The 17,166-nt window shown below is 54.4% G+C and overlaps 1 protein-coding gene and 1 long non-coding RNA gene across 2 annotated transcripts in view; one reads left to right on the forward strand and one right to left on the reverse strand.

Moving 5' to 3' along the window:
* The window catches only part of BCR (BCR activator of RhoGEF and GTPase), a 137,048-nt gene extending 120,268 nt beyond the window's left edge, over positions 1–16,780 (forward strand). The window contains exons 17-23 of the mRNA XM_032139425.2: positions 10,319–10,378; positions 11,224–11,333; positions 12,585–12,724; positions 13,780–13,914; positions 14,824–14,929; positions 15,407–15,569; positions 16,262–16,780. Coding sequence (XP_031995316.1) covers positions 10,319–10,378; positions 11,224–11,333; positions 12,585–12,724; positions 13,780–13,914; positions 14,824–14,929; positions 15,407–15,569; positions 16,262–16,351 — 804 coding nt within the window. The 3' untranslated portion in view covers positions 16,352–16,780. The remainder of the gene's footprint in view (positions 1–10,318; positions 10,379–11,223; positions 11,334–12,584; positions 12,725–13,779; positions 13,915–14,823; positions 14,930–15,406; positions 15,570–16,261) is intronic.
* On the reverse strand, positions 12,709–15,286 carry LOC131381949 (uncharacterized). Its single transcript, XR_009211027.1, has 3 exons — positions 15,272–15,286; positions 13,736–13,979; positions 12,709–12,843 (listed from the first exon to the last, which is right to left on the reverse strand). It is a non-coding gene; the product is annotated as an uncharacterized LOC131381949 (long non-coding RNA).
* Positions 16,781–17,166: the final 386 nt, after the last annotated feature.

Consider the following 17,166-nt stretch of genomic DNA (forward strand, 5'->3'; position numbering starts at 1 on the left):
GCCTCCCAAAGTGCTGGGATTACAGGCGTGAGCCACTGAGCCTGGCTCCAAGACTGTTTAGGGGCTACATAAGTTTCTCTCCTATTGGCGCCTCCACCACATGGACCATGTCTCGTACATCTCGGAATGCCCCCCAGGCACATCACAGACCCCCCTGCATGGGTGAATGGCTGTGTGGATGAGACCTACATGGCCCTCAGATAATCCTTGAAATACAAATGGGGATTCTCGGTGCCTTCATGACGGTATCCGCCTTACCTGACCATACGTCGCCCAACTCCCATCACATCCTCTGTGACGTGATCTTTATTTTGGCTTGTCTCTGCTGCTGGAAAGTAAATGTGGAGGACAGGGCTTTGTCCAGTTCATTCTCTGTGGTATCTCCAGTATCCAGACAGACATAAAACATACATCTATATCTGTAAGTTATTTAATACATTGTTTAATGGATCTAGAGTTTATATATATATACTTATATATATACGTATACGTGTGTATATATATACGTGTGTGTATATATATATATATACGTGTATATATGTGTGTGTGTGTGTATATATATACGTATATATATATAGTAAAATATATATTGGCACAAAGCAAGTACTGTTACATGCACTGGAAATTGCTGAGCCAGGCACCTGCCCTCTCACAGATAAAGGTGCTGAAATTCCCAGAGGTGGCTGGGGCGGGAGCCAGCCAAGCCTGGGGCTTCTCCGCCACGCTGTGCATGTGCCCCGTGGTGGTCGGGGCCTTCATGGTGAGGGGGTCGGGGAGTTCAGAGTTTGGACTCCCACCTGCATCCCTGCGCCATGGGCAGCCTTTTTATCTTAGCCAGAAGGCTGAGAAGTAATTCCTTTTTTAAAAAATTGTAAAATATGCACAATGTAAAATGTCCCAGGTATTTTTAAGTGTGCAGTTCAGTGGCATCAGGCACATTCACATTGTTGTGCAACCATCACCACCATCATCTCCAGAACTTTTTTTTCATCCTCTCAAACTGAAACTCTACACCCATTAAACAATAACTCCCAGGAGGGCAGGTGCAGAAAGAATAACTCACCATTCCCCCTGCCCCCAGCTCCTGTTAACCTCTAGTCTACTTTCTGCCTCTATGGATTTGACTACTCTAGCTACCTCATGTAAGTGGAATCATACAGCATTTGTCTTTTGGGTCTGGTTTATTTCACTTAGCAGCATGTCCTCAAGGCTCACCCATGTTGTAGAATGTGTCAGAATGTCCTTGCTCTTGAAGGCTGAGTAATATTCCATTGTATGGATTGACAGACATTCACCAGCAGGTGGACGCCTGGGTTCTTTCCAGTCTGAGGCTGGCATGGTCAGTGCTGTTGTGCACATGGACATAAGATCCACCCGACTTGGTGTCGTCTTTGCATTCGCAAGCTGTTGCCAGGCATGTCCATGGGCTCTCGGGGGGAACAGCTGCTGCAGAATGGGCAGTTCAACAGGGAGACCGCCCAAAAATGGGTGGACCTCACAGCGTGGTGGGGACTTGAGAGCAGCTGCCAGGGTGCCACCAGGAGGGCCCCAGTCAGACCTGCTGGCTTGTACCAGTCAGGTGCCCACATAACCCAGGCTGGCGGAGAAGTCTGGGAAACTCCAGCCGGCCAGCCAGAGCACCAGCTTCAAATGAAGCAGAGGCTCACAGTCCACATCTCATCCCTGAGGCTCACATAAAACATTGGCAACAACAGAAATGAACTCTGATGCCGCCACTGGAACATGAGCTGTGAGCCCAGCAAGACACATAAATAGAGCAGGAGAAATGGGAGAAGACAAAAGTCTATGACTTGATAGAATGTTGCCCTCTAAGGAGAATAGACAGGGCTAACGTGATTTAGCAACCTAGAAAATTTGCAAGTGAAAAGAGATGCACCTGTAATCCTAGCACTTTACGAGGCCGAGGAGGGCGGATCATTTGACGTCACGAGTTCAAGACCGGCCCAACCAACATGGTGAAACCCCGTCTCATTAGCCAGGCACGATGGCGCATGCCTGTAGTCCTAGCTACTCGAGAGGCCAAGGTAGGAGAATCACTTGAACCCGGGAGGCTGAGATTGCAGTGAGCCAGGATCGCGCCACTACACTCCAGCCTGGGGGACAGAGCGAGACTGTCTCAAAAAAGACAGAAAAAAACTGAAGAAATTCCTAACGGCAGCAAGACTCCAATTTCCCTGGCTCTGCCAACTGTGGTGACTCCCTCTCTGGCCCAGGATGTGCAGGAGCACTGGGACTGTGTCTCTGGGCCCCTGTCCCTGTCACGCCGCACTCGGCTAGGCTGCAGACTAGACCAGCCCTCCAGCAATGTGTCCCATACCCCGTCCCATGAATCTTGGATGGATGTTGATGCCTTCACCTTGAAAAATCCCTCCCTGAAGATACAGACTCAATGTCCCCTGCTCTGTGAAGGCTTCTCTGTCCCGTGACCTCACTTCCCAAGTAACCGTGCCATCTGAGCCACCAGTCAATCTGGGCCAAAGCCTGCCCTGGCTCTTGGCACATTTGCCACATCCTTCCTTTCCAGCTTCTCTGATCTAGACCATGAAGGCTGGGGAGAGGGGTCTTCTCGTTCTTGGGGACCCCCCCAGGCATGGCACACAGGAAGCCTTCCATGACTAGGGTGGCACAGCAGGTTCCTGGAATCTTGAGGATGGACCAGGATGGCCTCTCTCACTCAAATGGCTCATTCAGGCCCGGGGCTGCCTTGGAAGGGACACCCAACTTGGGTCCTCTTGCACCTGCCCACACACAAGGACTTCAATTCGTGCTGTCAGTGGCTCTTTTCTGGACTGTGGGCACCACCACAGCTTTGTCCCTGCTGTACTGTGTGTCCCCTTGCCTTTCTGGCTCGTGGCTCTGAACAAAGCAGGTCACCCATCCCAATTTCTAGAGCCCCCACCACCACCACCCCCGCCCTCATGGAGCCTCTATCGTGCAAGAAGGGAGGTGGGGACCTGGCAAGTCATCCAGGACAGGCATTTGAAGAACAGGAGCCAAAATCTGAGACTCGGGCAAGTGGTTCCTAAACCCAGCTCATCAGCACCATTAAGGGGAGCAAAAAACCAGACTGGGCCAAGCCCCCAGCCCAGAAGATCCCGACTCCTGCTGCCCACAGACAGGCACATGAGCAGCTTTGCTGAGGACTCCTTTCCATCCCAGACCCCTGCTCTTGAGGCCTGCCAGGGACCTCTGCCCTCATGGTTGGATCTGGACACTCCTGGGGTGCTGCGGCTTCTCTACCTGCTACAACTGCCTCACCTCACGGGAGGGTCTCTCTACTCAACTTCTGAGTCAGGGTGCATAAGCAGGGTGGGGGCTGTAGGCCCCTGTAGCTGGCTGCAGAGAGCCAAGCGCCTCCCACGCGGTACAGCACAGAAGGCACCTGGTGTCACTGGGAAAAGCCCAGATTCAAAAAGGCTGGGATCTGGAGTCATGCACATCCTCTCTCAGGTATCCCTGTGCAGAAAACAGTGTCCATGGGGGAGAAAAAGAGGCCAGGCTGGTGTCGCAGAGCGCCAATGGCATAGTCACCGCCACTCCTCCGACTTCTTTCCTCCTGGGATCCCACAAACAAGCCCCCCAGCTGGGAGCCTGGAACTCCAGGGACCAGGGCAGCCGCCACCTACTTGGCATGAGTCATGAATGCCCTTCACACAGCGATCAGATTCCTTCCTGTCTAGCCATGGTTCCCACCCATCACTCCCACTGACCCAGGGACCAGGGGCTGAGCCAGATAGTGCCTGCTCCATCGCCTCCTCACAAACGACAAATAAGGATGAGAACAGCAGCAAATGCTGACCCCGACCCGTGAGAGCATAAGTCACTCAACCGTCAAGGCTGCATGGCCCCGCCACCCCAATTTATTTCACCTGTGAGAGGGCAGGTGCCTGGCTCAGCAATTTCCAGTGCATGTAACAGTACTTGCTTTGTGCCAATATATATTTTACTATATATATATAAACTCTAGATCCATTAAACAATGTATTAAATAACTTATAGATGTATGTTTTATGTCTGTCTGGATACTGGAGATACCACAGAGAATGAACTGGACAAAGCCCTGTCCTCCACGTTTACCTTCCAGCAGCAGAGACAAACATAAGCCAAAATAAAGATCACGTCACAGGGGACGTGATGGGAGTCGGAGGAGGTATGGTCAGGTAAGGCGGATACCGTCATGAAGGCACCGAGAATCCCCATTTGTATTTCAAGGGTTATCTGAGGGCCATGTAGGTCTCGTCCACACAGCCATTCACCCGTGCAGGGGGGTCTGTGATGTGCCTGGGGGGGGCATTCCAAGATGAATGAGACATGCATGGTCCATGTGGCAGAGGCACCAATAGGAGAGAAACTTATGTAGCCTCTTAAACAGACTTGGAGAGGAGCAGGCCCCAGGGGGTCTCTTGCGGCAGGAACACAAAATGAGTGATGTTTGTTTTGAACAAATATTTGGGGAAGATTTGAAGATGTAAACATCATGAAAATGTAAGATCACATGAGCAAATTCTTACACAGATTCCACGGGATTCTTTTTGAAGAAGCACACCGCCATCAACATGGACAGTGACACAGGTCCTTGCTCTGTTGAGAGCCACTTTTGGACCCTGTATTTTTCTGTAACTTTTGTACCATGAAATGCATCCGTTTTTATAACTGAATGATTTTATAGTAAATTTATAGAGCTGTACAACTTTTACCAACAATCCAGTTTTAGAATATTTCCATCACCCCAATTTCCTTGTTGCCCTTTTTTTTTTTTTTTTTTTTTTTTTTTTTTTTTTTGAGACAGGGTCTTGCTCTGTTGCCCAGGTTGTGGAGTGCAGTGGCCACACTCAGCACAACCTTGATGTCCCAGGCTCAAGTGCTCTTCCCACCTTAGCCTCTCAAGTAGCTGGGACCACAGGCATGCGCCACCATGCCAGGCTAATTTTTTTTTTTTTTTTTTTGAGACAAGGTCTCGCTATGCTGCCCAAGCTGGTCTCAAATTCCTAGGCTCAAGTGATCCTCCTGCCTCAGCCTCCCAAAGTGCTGAGATTACAGGTGTGAGCCACTGTGCCCAGCCCGTTCCCAGTTATAGCCACTCCCAGACCCAAGCCGATCTGCTTTTTGTCTTTAGAGAATTGCCCATTCTTCACATTTCATAAACATGGAATCATACTAGAGTGGGCTTTTTTGACTGATTTCCTCCACTTACCGGTTATGTTTTTGAGGTTTATTCATGTGGTAGCATTGTTTCATTCCTTTTTATGACAATAATTTTCCACTGCATACATATAACATGTTTTTATTTCTGCATTTACTATTTGACAGACACTTGGATCATTTCTAGTTTGGGCTGTTAAGGTTGATGCAGCCATGAACATGTCCTTGGTACCAGTCTCTACATGGACGTATGTTTTCATTCATTGAGTAAACACCTAGTAAGATTGCTGGGCCGTTCAACAAGGTGACTATTTGGGGAACTGCCCTATGTTGTCTGGAATAGCTGCACCATCTTACATCCCCAGTGGCCACGTATGAAAGCCCATATCTCCACATCCTCACCGATGCAAGTTATAGTGTATCCTAAGGGAGAAGGCTGTGTTCCTTTTAAAGTGATGTTAGAGACTGGTTGGGATCAGAGAAGAGCAGCAAAGAGTTAAAAGTGGGATAGAGGCCAGGCGCGGTGGCTCACGCCTGTAATCCCAGCACTTTAGGAGGCTGAGGTGGGTGGATTGCTTTAGGTCAGGAGTTCAAGACCAGCCTAACCAACATGGTGAAACCCCGTCTCTACTTAAAAATACAAAAATTAACCGGGCATGGTGGCAGGTGCCTGTAATCCCAGCTCCTCAGGGGCTGAGGCAAGAGAATGGTTTGAAGCCAGGAGGCGGAGGTTGCAGTCAGCCGAGATCTCGCCACTGCAGTCCAGCCTGGGCAACAGAGTGAGACTCCGTCTTAAAAAAAAAAAAAAAAAAAAGTGTAGGATGGATCTCAGGAGAGCAGATTGTGGTCGTACACCACAGCAGGAGGCCTGTGATCTCTCTCTTGGTGAACACAGAGGTTCTCTGGTGGTCTCAGCAAAGACCCACCCCCGGGAGTAGGTTATAGTGCAGACACATGGGGCCCAGACAGGGGCCAACTGGGGATGCCCTGCTGGACCATCCAGGCTGGTGACGATGGACGTGGAGGAAGTTGTTGTCTACAAGGAGCAAAGTGAACGAGCATTTCCTCCTTTGGATGGTTTACTCATAGCCCCCTCCCTGCCCCTGCTGAGGGTGGGCGAGAGGATGTCCTCTGGCTGCCCATTGGTGACTCAGTCCAGCCACACTGACTACAAAGCAAGCAGAGCAGTGCTGGGCCCCCAGCAGAGCCACCATGCAAGGTGGTCAGTGACGCTTCAGGGCAGCACGCAACACCTGCCCCAGTTGGGCTTCGGCCTCCCTCAGCCCCCACCCCACCACTTCCCTGGGATGGATGTGCACGGTAGTTTTCTAGGCAGACCTCCAGGCCACCATCTGCCAGGCCCGCTGACCGTAGTCATTCTTTCAAGGCTCCTGCCTTACCCAGCCCAGGGGGAGATGAGCAGCGACCTGGTCCATCCTCCTGAGACCACTGCGTGTGAGCAGACAGGCCCCCGCCTGCCCAGTCCCCGGCCAGGCAGCAGGCATATTCCTCACCAAGACCTTGCAACCCAGGGGGACCCTGGACAGCATCCGGAGTGCCTCAGTTTTTCCCTTAAGGGAAAACTGTTTCCCCCTTGGTCATCTGTTTTTCCAAACTCCAGTCTTTTGCTTGTTTACTTCTCTGGTGCTTTAAATAACTGCACGAGAGAGCGTACCAGCTCTCATTGAGCAATGTTTGGGGTTGGCTGAGCTGAGGCACAGGCCTCATTATCATGCTATTCTTTATATGGCTTCCGCTCTGCGGAGCACACTCTGTTCTTTGGAATAGAGCCAGCCTTGGGACAGCCTTTCCCACTGGAGCTGCCAGTCAGGACCGCTGTGAGAGCCAGTGCCTGGAGGCCAACACCCTGGTCTTCAGTCACTGGGAGTCACAGAGCCCTGCTGGCAGCATCAGTGCCAGGTTGGGGTGGGCGCTGGACACCACCAGTGCTGGGGAGTGGACGCTGGCTGGGGCCCCGCCCAGGGCTGCACATTGCTCAGCCAGCTAGCTCTGGGGGAGCAGGACCTGAGCAGGGTGTCCTCCACCCTGGGTCCATCAGAGGCACTGCATGTGATTATTGGGGTTACCTGCTGGGAGTGGTGCAGATTCTGGACAGTCTAGATTGCTTCCAGCACAAGGCAGGCTGACCAGTCATACTTTACTCAGTCTCCAAACTTGGGCAACAGGAAACTAGCCACTTGAGAAGGAAGCTCAGCTTTTCTGGGCTTTAGAGGAGATGGAGACATGTTGGAAATTCCCGTAACCAACAGGCTGGGGTGGGAGGGTGTTCTTCCCACACACAGACAAAAAAGTGGAACCCAGAGGTGATGGGAAGCTTTAACCTTGGCCAGCCAGACTGCGGGGTGGGGTTTCCCTCAAAGCCCGGTCAAAAGGCCGTGGAGGCTGGAAGCTCTCGTTTAGCACCACCAGCTTCCCAGAGCAGCAAAGCCAAGCATGCGAGAGTTGCCATCCACCCCAGCCGTGATGCGGGGCCTCCTTCGGTACTTCCACCCCAGCCGGGTAGTCTGGAGCCAAGCGGCCTCTGCTGAAAGGCACCTGTGTGCTCGCAGCACCGCCCTGTGGACCCACATCCGAAACCTGGTGTGCAAGGGCAAGGTGGGCCAGCATGTGGACGGTGGTTCCAGGGGGGGCTTTCAGGGGCAGCCGCCTGATACCGGGACAGCTTCTCTTTCTGTCTCTTCTTACCTGGACTCTGGGTTGCTTGTTAGCAGCTTCTGCCTGTTCTGGGTTTTCAAGGGGAGAGGGGCCCAGTGATGGCTGTTCTTTGAAGGAAAGGGAAGAATGTCTCCTGCTTAACATGTTTCTGTGTTTCCAGTTACTTGGTTGGTTAGTAGAGCCAGGGTCTCTCACTCTGTTGCGCAGGCTGGAGTGCAATGGCATGATTGTGGCTCACAGCAGTCTCCACCTTCTAGCCTCGAGTGTTGCCCCCACCTCAGCCTCCCGAGTAGCTGGGACTACAGGCACATGCCACCATGCTTGGCTAATGCTTTTGAAAAATTTTTTTTTATAGAGACAAGGTCTCACTATATTGCCCAGGCTGGTCTTAAACTCATGGGCTCAAGTGATCCTCCTGCTTCGGCCTGTCAAAGTGCTGATATTACAGGCAGGGTTTCAGTTTTTTAAAGCTCCCAGCAGTGGTATTAAACTCTCCCTTTCCAGAGAAAGCACACTCTGTCCGCATCCCTCATGTTATCCTCTCCTGCCTCTGCTTAGGGTTCACTCTGGGGGAAAGTGCCACTTGAGAGATTCCTTTTTGTGTGTGGTTCTGACTGACCGCTCCCTGCTCACAGATGCTGCTTCTCAGGGTGGGGTCCCTGAGGCCTGGAGTGTGGCCTCTGACAACCTTCAGGGCCAGATGCAGAATGACAGCCTGTGACCACATAGCCCCTGGTGGGAGACGTCCTGCCACCCTTTGCTTCTCTGTGCCACTCTGGCTGCACATTTCAGATCCTTGGGAAACGTTAACCAGTAGGACCTAGAAGGGGATGTGAGGAGGGGTCACCCCCCAGGTGTGCCTGTGGTGAGCCTTCGTGCTGAGCAGATGCAGGGAGGGAGGCCCAGGTGCACACACCTGTGAAGTAGGGGCAGCTGGCTGGGCTCCTTGACCTGCTCCAGAGCTTCTCCTTATTTTCTGGCCACTTCACCTGCAGAAGGCTCAGGTGGCTGTGGCCTCTAGGGTCCCTTGCAGCAGAAATGATGCCTGTCCTCAGCCCCTCTCTAGGCCTGGCGCTGTGCTCAGCACCGTCGTGTGTATGTGTATGTGCACACATGTGAATGTGTGCAGACATCATGAGGCGTGGTCCCTGCTCTTAGGCAGCTTGCCTTGTGGCTGAAATGAACCATCACCTGAATCAAGGGATGGAAACACAAGGTCAGATGCCGTGACCTTCTATGGAGTCAGACGGTGGCTCCGTGACCTGGCTTCACTCCAGAACTACCTGGGATTTCTAGTTGTGCAAATCCCAGGTCCCACTCAGATTATGAGTCCAGTTCTCTGCAGGTGGAACCCAGGGAGGTGTTGTTTTTGTTTTTGAGACGGAGTCTTGCTGTGTCGCCCAGGCTGGAGTGCAGTGGTGCAATCTTGGCTCACTGCAACCTCCACCTCCCGAGTTCACACCATTCTCCTGCCTCAGCCTCCCGAATAGCTGGGACTACAGGCGCCCACCACCACGCCCAGCTAATTTTTTGTATTTTTAGTAGAGACAGGGTTTCACCATGTTAGTCAGACCGGTCTCGAACTCCCGACCTCATGATCTGCCTGCCTCGGCCTCTCAAAGTGCTGGGATTACAGGCGTAAGCCACCGCACCTGGCCAGGGAGGTGTATTTTTAACAAGATGGTACTGCTCATTCACGCAGCCCAGCCAGTGGTCTCGGCATACCCAGGAATCGCTGACATAGAACTTGTGCTCCCCATAAAACGGGAGACAGAGCCTTCACGGACAGGGGACATGTGGCTTGGTCATGACAGTCAAGGTGTTTCATACCAGCACAGACTGTGTTCAGGTGACATTAAGGACAAGCTCCTGCAGGCTAGCTGTCTGGATAGTGCTGGGTGGGGGTAGAAGTTAGAGGGGTCACAGGGGCTTCCTCCCAGCCCCCTCATCAGCTGCTTGATTTAGGGCTTGGTTCTGGGTCCTTCTGGGCCTGATTCTGAACCATGGGACTGGTGTGGCCTGCAGGCTCCTCCCGCCACAAGCTGTTCGTGGTGCAGGGGGAGAACAGTTTCCACAGTTCCCCAGACAGCAGCTATGGATGCCAGGCCCCCAGGAGTTGTTACTGAAGTTACTTCTGAACAGCTCGCCTTTCACTGAGCTCCACATAGCACCCGTGGTGATGGGAGCCGGATGGAGAGAGCCTTCCAGCCTACACATCAACTCCCAACTGGGAGGGGCAGAGGGAGGAGGGGGTGGGGACCCCAGGCAGCAGGGCTCTGGGAGCAGTGGGGCCCTGGATTCCAGGGGTGTCCGGCAGGCCCCTCCTTACTCTACCTCTCGGCCTCTGGATGGAGGTGCTGGCCTCGGTCAGGCTCTGCCTCTGACTAAGGGCTGGAGAAGTGGCGGGCGTGGGCTGCTGCCCCGTGGGGCCTCTGAACAGACCCCAGGGCCTCTGCCAATCATGACTCCTTGCTTTCAGCTGGACCCACAAGCCCTGCAGGACAGAGACTGGCAGCGCACCGTCATCGCCATGAATGGGGTACGTGTCTGTGGGACTCTCCTGGTGCCCACTTCCCCCAGAAGGATAGGGTGGCCTCTGTTCATTTCAAATCAGTCAGAGGTGGCTGAGCCTGAGGCGGCATCTGAGAGGGAGCCTGGCTGGAGGAGGGAGGGCCCCCGAAGAGCAGAATCACCATGCATGGGAATCGTCATTCACTGGCTGGGATGCAGTTGCCAGTCAGGCCCTGAGCATCCCTCCTCAAACAAAGGTCTCATGGCACCACCAGGACAGGTGGGGCCTCCACTTGGGGACCTGGGGGCTGCCCGTAGAAATGGAGACCCCTGATTTGTCTTTAGGTACCCTAGAAAGGTTTAGACCTTAAAAGTTAATGACACACCCAAAAAGGCCTGGGTATAAATGGTAAAATGTTAATATTTGAGATTCTTGGCTTTTTCTTATATTATTGTTAGTCTTTCCCACTTAATTTTTAATTGTTACTAAGAAAGAGAAAGCCGGGCACAGTGCACCTATAATCTCAGCTACTCTGGAGTCTGAGACAGGAGAATCACTGGAACCCAAGAGTTTGATTACAGCCTGGGCAACATAGCAAGCTCCTATATCTAAAAAAAAGCAAGCAAGCAAGAGAAGCAGCGGGGATTTTAGGAGATGGTTCTGCAGAAGCCAGTCCTTTACACCATCTTCAACAATCCTGGCTCTTCCTGAAGTAGACTAGGGGCTTCCCCGAGGGGCGACTCCACCTCATGCTGAGACCTCTGCATGCCTTGGGGGGTGGAAATATTTGATGAAACTCCCAGGGGCCCTTGGGACCTTGGGCTATGAGGACCAGAAGGATTAGAGGACTGTACCCCTTCTCCCCACTATAGATTGAAGTAAAGCTCTCGGTCAAGTTCAACAGCAGGGAGTTCAGCTTGAAGAGGATGCCATCCCGAAAACAGACAGGGGTCTTCGGAGTCAAGATTGCTGTGGTCACCAAGTGAGTGGGGAGGGGCTTGGGCTCATGCACTGAGGGCGCCTGTCCCTTCAGCTGTTTCTGCAGAAAAGAGCATGTGTGGGTCTCTCCTCTCTGTGCGTGGCCGCTGCACGGTGAGGTCAGGCCCCAGGGAACACTTGGTGTGTTCAGCTGCCTCCTGTGTTTCCTCCAAACCAGCTCAGGAATGTCCTTGCCGCCTTGCTTGGAAGCAGTAGGCTGGCTCCAGGAACTGCCCAAGTGCAGGGTTTTCTGCCCTTGCTTGGAATTTATCATGGTCCCAGATTCCTGTTGAATGGCCATAACCCCTGCCCCTTTGTCACGAGTCAGTTGCCAAGAGAAGCCTGTTTGTTGGTTTGAGAGCAGTTCTTGCAGACACAGACCACCTCCTCTGAGAATTCATTTGCTTCCCCAGGATGGAATCCGGCTGGGCCCCTGACCTTGCTGGTCACGTGGGCCAGGGCCTCCATCAGTCATACCCTGGACTCCTTTCTGTGTCTAAACACCACGCCCCACCCCCAGCTGCATGGAAGCCACTTGTGTAGCACTCTGGGAGGGCTCTGGGCATGAGCAGCGAGGACTCCATCAGCAGTTCCCCCAAATAACCACTGCTAATGAGGGTGCTTGAGAAGCAGTTTTGATGTGCTGGTAAATCTAGTTGCAAAACAAAAGTTAAGGCCTCAGCACAGCACTAACTTTGAAGTATTCTTACTCTAGTGTCCTGTGTGGTGGTATTGGAATTGTCCATTGCTAAGACTCAGAGGAGAAAAGCACTTAGCATCGCAGGACTTGGAGCACTGGTGCTGAGGCAACCCTTCATTCATTCGTCGGATGTGTGTTAAGGCCCAGGCCCAGGGCAGGGATCAGGGATTCTCCTCTCACACAGCACGTGGGTGGCAGGACCAACACCGGGTCTGATCTCCCAGCTTGGGGCACAGGCTGCTAACCCCAGGCCTGGAATCTGTCAGATGCCCTTCCTGTGCTGACTTTACTTAGACAGGCCTCCAGACCTTCCTGCAAAGATCATGTGTGACTTCCAGGGGTTCTGGCCGCTTGAAATGTCCTGAGAAAGTACATGCAATGAGGACAGAGCTTGCAGAGGGAGGACAGGCATGCAGACCTGTGTGCAGCCCCAGACCTGGGCACCTTCGTCACCATCCTCACCCCACCTCCGGGTGTGCAGATAGAGGGCAGGTCTCCTGTGTTATGGCCCAAGCAGGGCTGTCAGGACACTGAGAACATTCCCTCCTCCCGCAGGAGAGAGAGGTCCAAGGTGCCCTATATCGTGCGCCAGTGTGTGGAGGAGATCGAGCGCCGAGGCATGGAGGAGGTGGGCATCTACCGCGTGTCCGGAGTGGCCACGGACATCCAGGCACTGAAGGCAGCCTTCGACGTCAGTGAGTGTTGGCCTGGGGAGGACAGAATGGAGGTGTGGGCAGTGGTGTCCGCGATGAGATCTCAGAGCGCTCCATGGCCCAGGCATGTCACATCCTTCTCTGTGTCTTTTCTTCATTTACTGTGTTATTATTTTTAAAAAAGAGAAGACAAGAGTTGTAGAAAAAGCCTCTGTAGAAGCCAGTTTTTAAACCATCCTAGCCACGCATGCCACTTGCTGGGGTAGACCAGGGGCTTCTGCCGGGCCTTGGCCTTCCTGCCTTGGGGGTGGACAGGAGGTGGAAGCCCAAGACTCAGTGGGGTCTGTCCACTGCCCTGTGTGAGGATGCGGCGGGCAGAGGGCACTGATGAAATTCAGCCCAGGCTGGGCTGCAGCATCTCCGCCTCCATCTCACCAACCCTCACAGGCTTTGAAGGACCCGGAACTGTCACAAATGCCAGGGGAGGGCACCGAGACCCCAGAGGGTCCCTCCCAGCATCTTCAAAGCAATAGGATTTTATGCCTGCAGACCCTTCTTTGGGGCACACACCACCCACCCTGACCAGGACCCCTAGAATGCCCAGCATCCCTGGGAGGGCCCTGTGGTAGTTTCAGCTCCCTCTGGGGGCCCAGAATGGACCTGGCCTATGGTGAGGATGTAAGCACCAATGGCCAATTGGGTCCAAAGGGAAGACACAGGTTCAAACACTGAAACCAAGCAGATTCTCCCACAGCCTTCCTGCTATCAGAAGACACTGGTGCAGGAGTGGTTGCTATGTACAGGGCAGAGCCACCCAATCCCCATGCAGGCACTGTGTCCTGCCACACTGGCCTCCTCCTGGACATCACTTGGGGCCAAGCAGGGGAGAGGAATGGGAATGCCCACGCACCCCCATCAACTCTGCAGACACAGAACCATGCACAGCTCTTGGGAGGAGTCGGATGAGCTGCTCAAAGCCTGGGAGGGACCCGCACAGTGGTCAGTGTGGCAGGGACGGTGCTTTAGCCAAGGCAGGGATGGCGAGTGACTCACTCGGGATCCTCAAGGAGGCCGCGTCATTTCTGTGCTCTCCCCAGATAACAAGGACGTGTCGGTGATGATGAGCGAGATGGACGTGAACGCCATCGCAGGCATGCTGAAGTTGTACTTCCGTGAGCTGCCCGAGCCCCTCTTCACTGACGAGTTCTACCCCAACTTCGCAGAGGGCATTGGTGAGCACTGGAGGCCTTGGCCTCGTGGGAGACGTCTCCTCCACATGCACTGCTGCCCTTGGAGGCTGTGAAAAGTGAGGTGTGGGAACCTGAGCTGTGCCCCCTCTGCCATGGTCGGAGTTTTAACCCAACCTCAGAAAGCAGGGGACCAGAACCGAGCCTGTCCTGGAAGGCCTTGCCCATCCCCAGAGGGCTCCCCATCCCCATTCCTCAAGGAGACCAAGAGGCTGAAATAGTCAGCACTGCCATGATGTGGGGTCCTGAAGTCTGCTGTCCTTCCTGCAGACCAGGGCTGAAGCACGGGTCCTGGCCCAGTCGAACATGGGTTCCAACACGGCCTGACCCTTAGTCAACCTGGAGGCTGATGTCTAAAGTGGGCGCTGGCACGTGCAGCACCTATAGCCTCTGCATCACCCTTAGGGCAGGTCTGCCTCCCAGGCCCATCCAGGACCTGTTCTCCCAGCCTGCAGGTGCCCCTGTGGTGTCCAGGACGACAAGGGGGTCTCTGCGTACTTGGTGGGGCTGGGGCCTCCCACTTCCCACCTCCTTGTGTCCCTCACTCCCCTGTTTCATTCCACGCCGAGCCTCCCCTGCCTGGGCTCCCCTGGGAAGGGGGTGGTGGCAGGAGTTGTCCAAGGGCGGCTCTGCCCATGAGCGGCTGCTCTCGCGGCTCCTCCTGCTGCTGTTCGCCGGGTGCTGCTGACCCGTGTGAGGTAGAGAAAAGGCGTTCAGGTGGCCCCACACCAGCGCCCCTCACATGATCCTCACTGGGGGCCAGAGCTGTGAGACTGAGGATGATGATGAGCCTGGGCTGTGCAGGGACACAAGCCCCAGGTGCTCCATGTGACCACCTCAGGAGAGGTCTCTGGCTCGTTGTGACCCGGAGGAGTAACCCACCGCCTCCTGCAGCTCTTTCAGACCCGGTTGCAAAGGAGAGCTGCATGCTCAACCTGCTGCTGTCCCTGCCGGAGGCCAACCTGCTCACCTTCCTTTTCCTTCTGGACCACCTGAAAAGGTAGCCCAGCTCTCCCGTGGCAGCCCAGGGCTCCAGGTCCCCAGGCCACGGGGTGCCCCTCTGCTCCTGCTAGACCCCCAACACCGAAGACCTTTTCCCCTGACCCCTGTTGGCAGTCACTCACTGTCTCTGGCGACTAGTACCACTGCCACCCCTGCCCCAGCCTCTCTTCTTTGCCATCCTCGTCCCTCTGCCTGTGGCCTTAAAAATGAGCTCAGAGCTTTGGCCATGGCCAGCAGAGCACTTGGAGTCCCCTCTTCCCTCCGAGTCACATCATAGAGGAGACCCCCTCACCAGCCCAGAGTTGGCCCCTTGTCCTGGGCCACTGAGACCCAGAAGTACCAGGGCTGGAGTCAGCTTGCAGCACAGCCAGGGTCGAGGTCACTCCCTCCCTCAGGACTCCAGCACGGCCCAGCCCCTCTTCCTCTCTCCTGGTGGTGGCATTGAAACAGCACCCTCTGCTTTGGTCCTCTACAGGGTGGCAGAGAAGGAGGCCGTCAATAAGATGTCCCTGCACAACCTCGCCACGGTCTTTGGCCCCACGCTGCTCCGGCCCTCAGAGAAGGAGAGCAAGCTCCCTGCCAACCCCAGCCAGCCCATCACCATGACCGACAGCTGGTCCTTGGAGGTCATGTCCCAGGTATGGGAAGATAGGCTCCAGCCCAGGCAACCCTGACCTGCCAGAGGTGGCCTCTGCCTGCCCCACCCCCAGTCCTGCCCATCTTCCTCCTTGCATTGTATGTGGTGTGGCCGCCATTCAGAGAGGGACTTGCCTAGGTCTGCATGGATGGGAGTGATAGTGGGGGCCCAGGCCACCTCCTGGTCCTGCTAGTACACTTTGCTGGGGGCTTAAAACTACCTTAAGTGTTTGGGTGTGGCAGCTCATGCCTGTAATCCCAGCACTTTGGGAGGCCAAGGCAGGATACCCAATCCCAGGTGTTTGAGACCAATCTGGGAAATGTGGCAAACTCCGTCTCTGGAAAGAAATAAAAAGAAAAATTAGCCAGGCATTGTGGCACACACCTGTAATCCTAGGTATCTGGGAGGCTGGCACAGGAGGATTGCTTGAGCCCAGGAGTTAGAGGCTGCAGTGACCCATGATGGAGCCGCTGTACTCCAGCCTGGGGGACAGAGCAAGCCCCTGTGCATCTCTAAAATAAATAACCACCCCTGCCCCAAGTCATGCCTTGTCTCACTGTAAGGGGTTCATGTCACCAGCAGGGGTTTCTAGCACCTGAGATGGACTTGGAGGCTTGGGCCCCAAAGACCTCCCACCAGCAGCTGTGAGCCCCCCTCTGAGCCACTCTCCTCTTCTCCACTCTGCCCGGGCAGGTCCAGGTGCTGCTGTACTTCCTGCAGCTGGAGGCCATCCCTGCCCCGGACAGCAAGAGACAGAGTATCCTGTTCTCCACCGAAGTCTAAAGGCCCCAGTCCATCTCTAGGAGGCGGACAGACGGCCTGGAAACCTCTGGCTAATCGGGCCATCCGTAGAGCAGGAACCTTCCTGAGGTGTCCTTGGGCCACCCCCAAGTGTCGGGCCATCTGCCAAGAGACAGCGACCCAAAGCCGAAGGACAGGTGGCCTGGACAGATCCCGCCCAGGTCTGAGAGCCCCAGGCTGGCCTCAGACTGGTTTTTCCATGCGGCCACCTGAGGGCGCCCCAAGCCAGTGCATCTCAGAGGCCAGGCCTGGCCCTGGGAGACAGGGTGAAGGGAGTGGGTTTTATGAACTTAACTTACAGAGTCTAAAAGATTTCTACTGGATCACTTGTCAAGGTGCGCCCTCTCTGGGGAGGAGGGAACGTGACCGGATTCCCTCACTGTTGTATCTTGAATAAACGCTGCTGCTTCATCCTGTGGGGCCATGGCCTGTGTGGGTGGGGCCTCTTCCATTCCCTGACTTAGAAACCACACTCCACTTAGAACAGGGTTGGAGAGGCTTAGTCAGCACTGGGGAGCGTTTGGACTCCATTCTTGCCTTTCCTTATTTTTCTTTCCAGAAGGACTTTTGTGCAGAAATGGGTCTTTTGTTGCCGTGTTTGTCCTCCTTGGAAGGCAGCTCCAGAAGGCCCGTGAAATGTTGGGGGACAGGACCCCCAGGGAGGGAATCCCAGGCTACGCACTTTAGGGTTCATTCTCCAGGGAGAGCGACCTCGTCCCCCGATCCTGACCGCCCTTCCGGCCCAGGCTCTCGTGTTTGGCTTCCACAGGCCTGGACTTCTCTGGCTTCTCTGCCCA

This window comes from Hylobates moloch, unplaced genomic scaffold (assembly GCF_009828535.3).
Source record: "Hylobates moloch isolate HMO894 unplaced genomic scaffold, HMol_V3 SCAFFOLD_19, whole genome shotgun sequence".
Classification (NCBI taxonomy): domain Eukaryota; kingdom Metazoa; phylum Chordata; class Mammalia; order Primates; family Hylobatidae; genus Hylobates; species Hylobates moloch.